The 13,001-nt window shown below is 41.5% G+C and overlaps 2 protein-coding genes across 13 annotated transcripts in view; both read left to right on the forward strand.

Moving 5' to 3' along the window:
• The window catches only part of dock10 (dedicator of cytokinesis 10), a 66,395-nt gene extending 62,198 nt beyond the window's left edge, over positions 1–4,197 (forward strand). For 9 of the 12 annotated variants that reach the window (XM_039825290.1, XM_039825276.1, XM_039825284.1 and 6 more), the window contains 7 exons: positions 304–450; positions 1,110–1,320; positions 1,407–1,597; positions 2,196–2,296; positions 3,485–3,623; positions 3,822–3,894; positions 4,083–4,191. In XM_039825290.1, coding sequence (XP_039681224.1) covers positions 304–450; positions 1,110–1,320; positions 1,407–1,597; positions 2,196–2,296; positions 3,485–3,623; positions 3,822–3,894; positions 4,083–4,141 — 921 coding nt within the window. In that variant the 3' untranslated portion in view covers positions 4,142–4,191. Of the gene's footprint in view, positions 1–303; positions 451–1,109; positions 1,321–1,406; positions 1,598–2,195; positions 2,297–3,484; positions 3,624–3,821; positions 3,895–4,082 lie in introns of all 12 variants that reach the window. The other 3 variants (XM_039825325.1, XM_039825334.1, XM_039825369.1) reach the window with 1 other exon arrangement.
• A 922-nt stretch (positions 4,198–5,119) lies between these two features.
• LOC120574897 lies at positions 5,120–10,634 on the forward strand. Its single transcript, XM_039825408.1, has 3 exons — positions 5,120–8,838; positions 9,384–9,606; positions 9,823–10,634. Exons 1-3 carry the CDS (start codon positions 8,514–8,516, stop codon positions 9,950–9,952), a joined length of 678 nt encoding a protein of 225 aa, XP_039681342.1. The 5' UTR covers positions 5,120–8,513; the 3' UTR covers positions 9,953–10,634.
• Positions 10,635–13,001: the final 2,367 nt, after the last annotated feature.

Below are 13,001 nucleotides of genomic sequence, written 5' to 3' on the forward strand. Positions count from 1 at the left end.
ACATTTGCCTCCAATGCTGCTTTGAATATGTCCTCTGAACTCTCCCATCCAGAACTTAACACTGACACCTTGTTAGGGCTGAGTTGTTCTAACACGTGTTACGGCCTTTGTGTACAACCAGTGACTCAAGAAACCACTAAGGGGCAACATAAAACCACACTGACGTGTATACAACTTGTGACAGCAAAAACGACATCTAAATATTAAACTTGCATTGCATACACACAAACACCCCACGCATACATGTACCAAGCCTGTTGGCTCTGCTAATTAGTGTGTGCATGTGTGTGTCTGTTCTGGTAGGGTTTCTTTGAGGAGGAGGAGAGCAAAGAGTTCATCTACAAAGAGCCGAAGCTGACAGGGCTGTCGGAAATCTCCCAGAGATTACTCAAACTCTACTCAGACAAGTTTGGAGCCGATAATGTCAAGATGATCCAGGACTCCAATAAGGTAGGTGACAGAATTTGGCCTGTTAAAGTTACTTCTAAGACATTAAAGTGTTCATATTTTGCTTTTTGGCTTTTTCCCTTACCTTTATTGTGTTATATACTGTATCTTTGTTGTGCATGTAATAGCTTTACAAAGTGAAAAAGCTCAAAGTCCACCCCAAAGGGACTTAACCATCTTCCAGAGAAAACACTGTTCACAAACTGCTCCAAACAGCTCTATTGTAGTCCAGCCTTTACTTCCGTGAAGAACATGTGTCACTTTGTAACACACGTTATAATGCTCGCCTAGCTGCTAGCATGGCATGCCCTCATACTCTGCAACTGACTAGCTAGCAGTGCTTACCTAGCTACAGCGTATGTGCGAATCCCAACAAAGCTGGAACAGAAGTGAGATGCCTCACTCTGTAGCTAAAACAGAGAGCTCAACACACAGGGTGAAAAGAGGAGCTGCAGCAATGTGCAGTACAATAAATATATGGTGAAAATTAAACCATGTAAACCTATTCTGATATAACCTCTAAATACAATTATGAACCTGAAAATTAACATAATATGAGCACTTTAAAACTTATTGATTTTCCTAGCTGTTATTATTATTGCAAGCTATTGGTGAATGTGTGGGCATACATATAACTTCATAGAACATATTTTTAAATACAGGTAAATCCCAAAGACCTGGACCCCAAGTTTGCCTACATTCAGGTGACGTACGTGGTGCCCTACTTTGACGAGAAAGAACAACAGGAAAAAAGGACAGATTTTGAGAGACATCACAACATCAAGCGCTTTGTGTTTGAGACTCCGTTCACTCTGTCAGGCAAGAAACATGGAGACGTGGAGGAGCAGTGCAAGAGACGCACCATATTGACCAGTAAGTATTTGTTTACAGCTTTACCTGACAGGAAACCATAATGTAGAGTTGGTCTGACCAAAAGGTTTTGATTTCTCTCTCTTCAGCGAGTTCCAGCTTCCCCTACCTAAAGAAGCGTATCCAGGTGGTGGAACAGCAGAGCACAGAGATGAACCCGATTGAGGTAGCAATCGATGAGATGTCACGTAAAGTCTCTGAGCTCAACCAGCTCTGCAACATGGAGGAGGTGGACATGATCCGGCTGCAGCTGAAACTGCAGGGCAGCGTCAGTGTCAAGGTGGGGATTCTTCCAAAATACAGGTTTTTGGTAGCCTGACAAGCCAAAACTCACCATTGGCAGGGCTCAGTCCAAAGGGTGGGATAAACGGTTGTCTTTCAAATTCCCTTTTCATGCAATAGGATAGCGCTACAACCAACCAGAGCAACGAAGAAGGTAGCGGAGGTAGTTTGCCGTATCCGGTCGACAAAACTCCGAACACATCTTCCTTTTTTAAGAATGACTTCAGTGCTGTTCTTTGTTCTTTTCTCAAAGAAAAGCTTAACTCCAAGTCTTCCAGAGTCGCGGCCAAAGCCGATTCGAAAGACTGCTGTTCGCCAGCAGAAGCCATCGTCTTTGTTTTCAAGTAGCAGGGAATTCACGCGGAACTATCGTAACTCTGCCGTCATTATGTTAAGCCCGCCCACCGACTCTATACACGATGTGATTGGCCCGGCTAGAGTTTGGATTTTCCAGCTCGCAAGCCAACGGAGAGTTGCTAGACTGACCCTGGCTGCAAATTACATTTTCTGCCGATAGGGCGTCTAGATTTCTAGGCTAGGTTTTTGGGGGAATATGGGTGCTTTGTTTTGTCTCACCTGATCGTCCCCTTTTCCAGGTGAATGCCGGGCCCATGGCCTATGCCAGGGCGTTTTTAGAGGAGAAGAATGCCAAGAAATACCCAGACAACCAGGTCAAACTGCTCAAGGAGATCTTCAGGTAGGATTAAATGCAAAATTCTGTAAAGTGTTGTGGATTTTGTCCCTAGCATTTCACAGTAGGTATGTATTTTGCATGGTTAGAATTATGTTATTTTATATTCTGAGTGTCTATAAACACAACCTTATAATAAGACCAAAACAAGTGTAGTATATGACATGTACTTGCACATGGGAAATGCAGTTCAACACATCTGTAGTTCCTAAGATCCAGATGCGTTGGAAACTCTGGTGAAGCAGCAGCATTTCTTTTTTAAATGCTACAAAATGTGAATACAAATCAATAAAAAAAAGCAACCAGGAAAATTTCAACAAAACAAAATTTGATTAAGAATATAAGAAATTAAAAAAAGTTAATAGTGCACAAATATCAGAAAGACTGTCGTGCATCTTGTTCATGAGTGCAGTGATCCCCCTTAAAGTGTAAACGCTGGGGGTATAAAAAGCAACATTATGCCAGTTTTTATTAATCCACACCCATCATGCTTAATTCAACATGTTTATATAGTTTTGAATGCTTGTTTTAGCGCTACATCAATTTTATAAGTTGACTGAACATGAATCAACACCAAATAATTGTTACAGCTTAATACATTTTCACAGTGTTTTTGACGGTGTTTTTGTTACCCAGATGATTAAAGGTTAAGGTGAAGTGTATAATTCGCAGTGCTAATAATAATGACAATCTTACAGTAAAGCAAACTTTGTCAAATACATGTGAATTAAAGGGAAGGAAAACCTCCATAAAGTGCAGTTCAGTTCAGTTTGATTTCTGGTCCTATATTACACCTTAGGATTTATGCAACAATCTCTTTCAAAGTGTAAACTCTTACAGTGTAAAAAGCATCCTGCAAACCTGTTTACGGGGAGTCCTAGTAGCTCACCTGGTTGAGCATGCGCCCCATGTACAAAGTGTCAGTCCTTACCGCAGCGGCCGCGGGTTCAATTCCAACCCATGTCATTCCCCCTCTCTCTCCCCTTTCCTGTCTTCAGCTGTCCTGTCAATTAAAGGCCTAACATTCCCAGAAAGAAACTGTTTATTTATTGGCAAGAATTTGTTAAATCCTAATAGTTTTTGACAGTGTTACTTCTTGGAAAAATAAATGAAAACAAATCCTGACATAGAGCATTTAAGGTCAGGTTCAATGACATGATAAGTAATCAGTCAAACTTGGTTCGCGCCCTGCAGGCAGTTTGCAGAAGCCTGCGGTCAGGCTTTGGATGTGAATGAGCGTCTGATCAAGGAGGACCAGCTGGAGTACCAGGAGGAGATGAGAGCCCACTACCGGGACATGTTGACTGAGCTGTCTGGCATCATGAATGAACAGGTCTCACTCACTGTGCAATGACCAATGAATGTCCAGACTTATGTCATTACCACATTGTTTTCTTGCTCATTTGCATGGCATTTATGAGCATCATCTCTTCCTATGCATTATTTTATGGAGGCATTTTCACGTGGATCAGCTTCTGTTTTTACATCATGGTTTCCTCTACTTCTTTTCCAACTGTTCCTGTCATTACAGCTACAAACAAGTGTTCTTGCTGCCAGCACCCCCTCTCTCTCTAACAGCTCTCTGTCCACTCTTTCTAAGACCGGTATGTCATGTCATCAAATTCCTTCATAAAAGACATCTTGTCACCTTGCTACTTGCTTACCCCATTTTATCTTTCCCCCATATCTCACAGCCAGTCTATCCAAGAGCCAAACTGCTAGTCTTGTTACTTAACCTCCTTCTGAATTTTCCTGTTCCAATGCAAGCTTCTTTATTCTTGCTTTTGTGCAGATTCCTCACACAAGACAACCAGGAACGGAACGGCACAGCGCCTACTAAATGGCCAATAGACTCTCAAGAAATCCTTTGTGCCAGGGAGGACATTTTGTAAACCCCCACCCCCCATAAATGGCTTCAAAGGGCCAGTTTGAGCCTCAAAAGAGGCTAATTTGCTTGTTTCTGACTGTAGTTGTTTCCTGCTGCCTGAGCAGCAGGCTAGTGGAACTGTGACTGATGGTGAGTGTAGAGAAAATAAGGGAAGAAGTGTGTAGACTGTGGTCGTGATAAGTCTGTAGTCCTGTCGTTGAACGTTGACTATCTACAGTAGAGGCCAGGCTGCTGGACTGTTAGCTACTGTTTGTTTTGGTTTTAGAGACTCGATCCATGTGTCGTATGGATTCCCCTGCCCTGCCAACTGATTTCATCAGCTTATATACTGACAGACACACTCAAGACAAGACACAAGAAATACACACAGTTCATATGTTCATACACACAACCCCACAACATGCGCCTTCTCTCCACAACCCAGTCCCTTTAGAGAACAGTGACCTTACCGAGCTCGAGGTGCGATCAACCATATATGTAACATATAGCTCTCTGGTGCTTTTTGATGACAGTTTTTACCTATTTTCTGTGGAATATCATTGTACTTCAAACTATCTCAAGAGATCTCGTAAGATGACTAATGTAAACAAAAAAAATTGGATTACAAGTTTTTTTAGCGAAGCATCTGAAGAGTTGAACGCACCTCCAGTTCCTGTTTGAATGTAGAGCAGCTCCACATTGCTACTTTGTATCCTTGCTAACTGCCTGGAAATATCAGCTTGCCGATTTCGAAATGGAAACAAAAAAAAAAATTGTTTTGTAACATTTTTATGATTGAAATTGCATTGTTATTGTTATTATTTCCTGTACTGTTTTGAATTGTAAATAAGAAATATTAATATTTAAAACGTTTGACATGTTTCTTTTTTTCTTTTTTATAAAATATACAATATATAAATATTTGTTTAGCTGAATTTAAAAAAAAGGAACAAAAACTAAAGTTTTATGTATAACATTTAAATAAAATTTGGTTAATGTCCAAAATGTATGCTTATACTTCAGTCATTTTCCACTGCATCCACTGTCCAGATGTCCTGTCAGTGATGCTACTATCACATGTCTTCTGTTGCACTTTAGCTTCAGATCACCCTTCCTCTCACTATAGCTCATGTTTCTCCATATGTTGATCACATGAATCCAGGTTTGAATGGGATAAAATAGCTTTCTAAAATGAAATTGTGCCTTGACTGCAGCTGTGCACAGCAGCCTCTCATATCCTGTCTATTGACTGAGCCTGAGAGCAGAAAGCAGCTGATTATAGATAATTGTGAGGTCATTCACCTGCACAATAGATTGAAATGTGTGAAATAGAAATGTGGAATGGGCAAACTGAAATGAAGAAGAAAATCACTTTTTGCCTTGGTCCATGGTGCACAAGATAATAGGCAGCGGCTGTATACATTTTTAAATCCATCAGCTCCTAATACCAACTATATTGTTTCCAATTTGAACAGATACAGTAGTGTAGACCTTAATAATCAGACAACAGCTTAGTAGAGGTTGAACCACCATTTGTCTTGCGTGAAACTACAGTACATCTTCAACTTTCATATCCTTATTCTTCAGTTGTACTCTGTATTGTCTGCTTTTACATGCAAAGGATGAAAAGGCTCTTCTGCATCAAAGCATCCAGATAAAAGAGGTTAGGGTTGTTTTTGACCACAAGAAATGCATTTAGTTTTAGGTCAACCTGTCATGTCATCTCGCTCTACCGTCACTGTCGCAGGGCCAGCACTGCTATGTTTACACCTAGAAATGTGAGGCACATTGGCTTGTAGGATCAAATCAGATGTACTGTAGAAACAACTCGGAAAGGCAGGATTACTGTTGCCGTACAGTAATCCTGCTCTAAATAAATGGACAGATTCTTGTGAAAAGCAACACTCTTGTGATTTGGGTCATTGATTTCTTTTTCAAAGTCAGAGGGGTTAGAACAAAGTCAGCCGCCAAAATGAATCCAAATCTGAGCAGTTTGTTTTGATCTGACGGAGCCATGGAGGCTCTCATCATCGCTGCTATGTGTCTGTGTGTTGTTTTGGTCTATCTATTTCAGACTGTCTCCATTGTGTTTACCCTGGAGTTGTGTTTTCCTTTGTGCTTCACATGTTCATTGTCGACTCTGTATTTCACTTTAACCATAATTGACATCCCAACCACACCATTTTACGAGTATGTGGGCAGTTGGGACACCATCTGGAAATAGGAATAAGTAAAGAGAATGATTTAGCAGGGAGATAGCAGGGAGAAAATATGTTTGAATTGTCTGTGCTTCTTTTCATTCACTTACCTAATTTGCTGAATGTTACTTTTCCTCTGGCAGACTTTGTTGTAAGTATGGTTTCATTTGAAATGTGAATATGCCATACTGTAGTTCAGATGTTTTTATTTTGCTAACTAGCCATATATATATATGTATGTATATTTTTTATTTTTATTTTTTATTTTTTTTACATTACTTGCATACAGTATTTTGTGTGTAACTACTAGCCTATACTAAAATGACCCTTGGTGTAGTTTTGTGTTGGATCTTTGTCTGCAGTATTACTGTTCATGGTCTGTTTGCCTTTCTGTAACGGCAAAGGGTAACATCAGTGGGTCCAGGGTAAAGCAACTTGTTATTGGGACACACAGTATGAGGTTTCATTGAAAGTGAAATGACTGACATTGAGCAGTTTTCCATGGGATCTGGTGTCACTTTTTTTCCTCCAATAGTTGAGTATAATTACTGACCATAGAGAGAGAGAGAGAGAGCATCAGAGTGGTTGTTTATTTATTGATGCTAAGCCTGCTAAGGTTAAGCCTGCTAAGGTTGGGGCACTGTGCATAAAAAGCAGTTAAGTGGCCCTGAATATACAGCTGGTGGTAAAAGACAGCATGCGGTCCTCCATCTCTCTCACTTGTCTGTTTTTATCTCTGCCTGACAAGACGGCTGACACATTCATACGTCTGTCTCTTCACTCGCCCTCTGTGGTCGCACACCTGAGGTGCAGCAGATTGAGTTTCACTGACCTCCTGCCTCCTCTTCACAAACTCCTTTCCTTCGAGCCGATCAGTATTTCTCCTCTCCTCTGTCTCATCTCTCTCACCTCCCTCCCTCTCTGCAGCCTATTTTGTGAACCAGAAAGAGGGGCTGATTGGGTTTCTCTCCTCTACAGACCGGCCTGTCTCCCTCCCAGTGGCCTAGACTCTGGCGGGGTCAGGTTGCTCTGAGCCAGCAACATTCAGCCTAGGTCACAGACGACAAAATGTTTCATACCTGGTAGCCAAAACTTTATTTATATTATTTTAAAGTATTAGGGCAGTGTATACCTCTTTTCAAGTTGGAGTCAGGTGTGCTCAGAGACTGTCTGGTCTATTTATAACGGGTTACAACCTGTGGCCACATGAGCTCCCCTGCAGCACCTGCCCATACAGTCCCGGCTGTGGAGGCCCCAATGAGTGTAATTATCTGTAATTGTTTTCCTTCATGTGTTTGATGTCTGTTGCAGTGATTCCTCATCTTATTTATCAAACGTCTGTTTTGTTTTCATGTGTTTCTTTCCAAGTTGGTTGATCCCGTGACCTCTGCCTTTATCAAACATCATGCATATTCATGAGACAGAGGACCACCTATTTAGTAGGCTTAAATTAGAGGCCAACCCTCTCACGTCTCCATCCCTGTCTTCTGAGTGAAATGAAAGAAACATCTTTGTGCATCGGCTCCCAATTATAGGCTAAATGTGTGCATTTAAAAGACATAAATCCAATCTGTACTTGTATAATTGATCAATTTGATCTTTCTTTTCTTACATAAATGATCTTCTGCATCACTATCAGAACAGAAGAAAATACTGATACTTTCTCAGTTTCCTTCCTAGATTTATCTTTGCTGACAGATGTAATTAATATTTTAGAGGGAGGATCTTGTAATCCCAGCAGAGACATGGGCATTACAAGAGGAAGAGTGAGGTGCCAAAAATCAAACAAATCTGATCCTCCCCATCTTCTCTTGGGCTAAAACATGAAGTTGCCACACATGATGTAGGACCAAGAAGTTGTCATAAACTTTAGCTATTTCAGAGATTCTGTATGTTTAGTATAGTTCTCCCGCCATTCAAGCTCTAGTGCAGTGCACATTTCATTTCCGACCCCTGCTTAGTTTTCCTGTAACTGGACGCCGGGGCTGATTAATAAAACATCCGTTGTGTGCTGCTGGCTGATCACCGGAGCCCTTTCAGCTGTATAAGTGGTGAAAGGCGACATAATCTCCCCAGAACAAGATCTGGACTGAGATTGAGGCACACAAAACAGAGAAAGGCACACAGCGGGAGGACCACAAAACCTTTTGGGAGCAGCATGTTAAAACCCCAGCAGCACGGTGAGCTCCTGCACGACCCGCCGGTTTTTGGGAAGCCGTGGTACTGGCAGCGCAGCAGCAGCGCCATGGCGAGCAGCCGCAGCCTGGCGCACGTCATCCTGGAGATGCGCGATGAAATCAAGAAGCTGGAGGCGGAGAACCGAGAGCTGCGGGGAGACTACGGTCAGCGGTCACTTAGGGCCATGCCAGGAGAAGCCAGCCCGGTGTTTTCAGCAGCAGAGCAGCGGGCGGGAATGGAGGAAAACCCGTATGTAACCCTGAGGCGAAATGCGTCTTTGCCAGTCCTGGAGGCACCATATAAAGGTAAGAGAAGGGCCTGTTACTGCACAGGCATGGTTCCTTTTAAACTATAAAATATTATCAGAAAAGCACCATAGACATCAAAAGTTATACTCCACATTCCAATAGCACTAAATGCCTGAATTGTAAAGTAAAATAATTGTTATAAAAAGAAGAAAAAAAGTGATATAATAATTAATTTTTAAATTTACCACAGCACTGTTAAAACCAATGAATAACGATTCAGCATCACACTTTTATTAAGTTGGAGGTCTCACAGCAGATTAAAAGAAGGAATGCTCACACTCATCCCATAATCCAACTCAATTGCCTCATATGGAAACATTTGAACATAAATGCAATTTCTATTTACAGCAACATGTGAGGAAAGTACAAGAAAAACTGTGTTTATTGTAAGACATGGAAATGTATTAAATTTTTAAATTGGCGGAGAAAGATGACATGAAGTTTGAATATCAGAAAATGTCCCCAGTGTTTTCTTTCCATAGCTATCTCTGCACTGTGGAAATGAATCCATTCCAATGCACCATGTTCATGTTATTTCACAGAGAACGGTGTCATGACTGTACGAAGGTACTCCATAAGCTCCAACTTGTCTGGTGTGACCATGACAGAGGGAAGGACTGACAGGGCACAGCCGAGTGACTCTGGATGGGGAAGATTACAGGAAGAGATCCAGCAGGAGAATAGCATCTTTGGTAACTCATCCAGAGGAGAAGTAGGACAAGTTACCAACAGGCACTCCCTGCAGGAATATGTACACAAAAACAGGTACAGACAGACTTGTCATGTGCTTTTCATTCCAGTAATGCAACTTTAAAGCAAAATTCTTGTATAAAATGTGGTATACATTGGAGGTTTGTGAAGGTTCTCCCCGTTACTGGTCAGTTTTAATAATATTTAAAGCTATGTTGTCTCTCTACATAAACCTTTTCCTACGATGCAGCTTAGTAGCCACAAAACTCTTGTGATTCTTTGACCTTTCAGGGCCAAGGTAAAAACTGTCACATTCCTTCTACCTGTGGATGATATTTACACCAACCGGCCAGCTCTCACCAAACACCAGGAGGAGCCTAAAATCACTGAGCTGGCTTCCATCACTGAGACAGATTCTTGAGAGAAGCAGCACTTTTAAAGACTTAGGATGTGGCCATGATGAGACAAAAATACACACATGAACCGAGCCTCAAAACAGGTTAGCCTCTTCATTTAGGTCCGTGTTGATTAGGCTCTTAATGAGTGAGCCAGCGGACCGATTTTATCACACCTGACCACACAAACAGAAGACTCTGGTTACAGGTGTTGTTTTCATCTGGCCATCGCCATCCAGGCCCGGTTAACAGTGATAAGACACGGGGCCCTCTGCAGCGAGGATCAGATGTCTGGACTCCTCTCCCAACCTGGGGTGTCGTTTCAGAGTAAGACACACACCTGCAGGTGACGGCCCTTTTACGGACAGTTGTGGTCACTGACTCAGGCCTCGTGAGCAATATCAGACTCAATAGTTAATCATCTTTGTTTCTTTTCACGATGTAAACTGAAATGGGTAGTCAAGGGGCCACATGTGTGTTTCAATGTGTCCTGTTTCTCGTGTTCCTAAAGAGTGTGTATATAGTACACATCACACACTGTAGTGTCAGCTTTTGTGTATGGAAGGCTCCCTGTAAATATACCAGTGTTTGGCATATTAATATGACAATTTAAGTAAGGTCCCTTAACAGTCATTATAAGCTATTACATGTGATAATATGCATTGAATTGTTATGAATTGTTTGGCAAAATTTAAGAAGCTCATTTATTGTAACCATTAAATCTCAAAATAAATATATTTGAGTATTTCTGAGACTGGCTATACACCTGCATTTTGTGTGGTACAAACACATTTAACTGGACAGGACACATTATACTTCAAAAATGTATTGAGAGTCAATCACTGACAGAGAAAATGCATTTATTATTTAGTATGCCAGACAGATACATGGGCTACAAGCAAAGCATATACTGTCAACTTTAATGTAATATTTGATCTGCTACATCCAACATATCACACATTTTCTCAAGGGAAACAATGATCAATGCAGAGAATCTATCTAGCTGATGTAATGGCTTCATAGTGAGAATGATACCATTTACACCAAAACTCTTTAGTCTGTGGCTGGTGTTCAAAAGCACTTTGGTTGATGAATCATATATAGTCATGGAGCCATTCCACAAGGAATTAACAGCTCACATGACCACACAGAACCTGGTTCGGGTGTGTTTGCTTTGATTGTTGGTTTCCACGGCACTGGTAATCAGCTGTTGTTCCTCTGTGTCCATATGGCTGTCGCTCTGTAAGCCATCCGTATTTTTATTTACTTCTGTTTGGCAAAATTCATCTCTATCTTTTAACCGGTCTTGAGCTCCATCCTCTGATTGATCATTAGTGTGCAGGCTTCTGTAGCTCTCGGAGTCCTGGAGCTTGATGACTGGGCAGCTCTGGGGTTCAAACATATATCTCCATATCTCATAGGGATCAAGCAAAGGCCATCCTTACGCAGCCTCTGAAAAGCTACGACAGAGGAATAAAGTGAGTGAGAGAGGGAAAGAGATTGATGTATAGCTGATGAAGACAGCAGCAGGGCATTAAAAAGGCAATTTAAAGTCCTTATTCCCCAATTTAAAGGACACAGAGTAAATCACTAGATGTAGAATTAGAGGAATTTGTCAGACATCAAACAGACCTGTTCTGTGGAGACTTGGCTGGTAGCTCATTTGACTGTCCTGCAGTCCAGCCCCAGTATCCAGGTCTGAGAGACCCATTATCTGCTGCCTGCTGACTCCCATGTTCCTTTCAAGAAAGTAAATGGTCGTTCTGCCCTTCCCCTTCACCTCGATCTCCCCTTGCTTCTGGATAACAAAGCTTTTATCCTTCAAAGTCCAAGGAAATGTGGACAGAGTATGTGGAAATCAGAAAAAAGGAAATCACAGGGTTCGTGGTAGACAACGTCAAAGTGCGTATGAACGTTTTCATGCATGAATATGTGCGTACTCACTGGTAGACAGTCGGGCTCAGGTGTATCTTGTTGGGAAGGCTGTGACTCTCTAATGCGAGATGCAGTGTTGACTGTGTCTCCAAACAGACACTAACGAGGCATCTTCTCCCCAACTACACCTGCCAGTACAGGACCAGTGTGGAGACCCACACAGATCTACAGAAATACAACAAGTCAAAGAACAGATGCTGCGTCATGACAGAAGAGAGCAAACACACATTTCATGCATACAATTTTGGTTTAATCCTTAACACAGATGCATTTGCAGCGGTGGAAGAATAATTCAAATAATTTACTTAAATAAAAGTATCATTACCACACTATAAAAATACTTAATTCCAAGTAGAAGTCATGCAAAGTTTTGCTCAAGGAAAGTACATAAGTAAAGTATTACTAACAAAATGTTATCAAAAGTAAACACTCATTATGCAGAACGATCCCTATCAGTTTTGTAGGGATTTTAAATTTGAACTTAAATCTTTTCACTACATTTCTTCCCTTCAATGCTGAGGTAAAAACAAACATACAAACGGTTGTCTCTTTAAATATCTGTGTCAAAAGGTTAAATCTGTAACGTATACCTTGTAAACATTGTGCACAGTTGTGAGTCGGGTTGAATCGAAGGTACATGGAGTTAAGCATAAGGTCAATTTGGATTGGTTCACACAGGGAGCAGATGTTAGTGAAGGTTACCACTATCACTGAAGAGTATGGTGTACTCTTCAAATTCTCCTATAGGATACACAAACGAATACTGTACATAAAGACACACAGCAGTCATATTAGACACATCAAACACAAAACAACACTCTGATTATTCAATATGTATAGCATTTGCATTCCATTAACCTGCTTCTACTGTCTTGCCCTCCTTCAGCCGATTAGCCACATGCTTGGGCATTATGGCGTACAGCAAGTTCTCCGTCTTCCTCCTCTCCTCCTCCAGGTGCTGAGACAGGAGGCGGAGCTTCCTCTCCAGCCGATTGGACAGCTCAATTTCAGCCAGTCGCTGCTGATTGAGCAGGATGAGGTTGCGGGTGACTTCATGGGGTGCGATATCAGAAATGTGCATGGCTCTCTCTTCCAGCTCCTAAAGGCTTCTCAGCAGAGGAAAAGCTTGATTGAGCATAC

The sequence above is a fragment of the Perca fluviatilis genome, chromosome 2 (assembly GCF_010015445.1).
Source record: "Perca fluviatilis chromosome 2, GENO_Pfluv_1.0, whole genome shotgun sequence".
Lineage (NCBI taxonomy): Eukaryota > Metazoa > Chordata > Actinopteri > Perciformes > Percidae > Perca > Perca fluviatilis.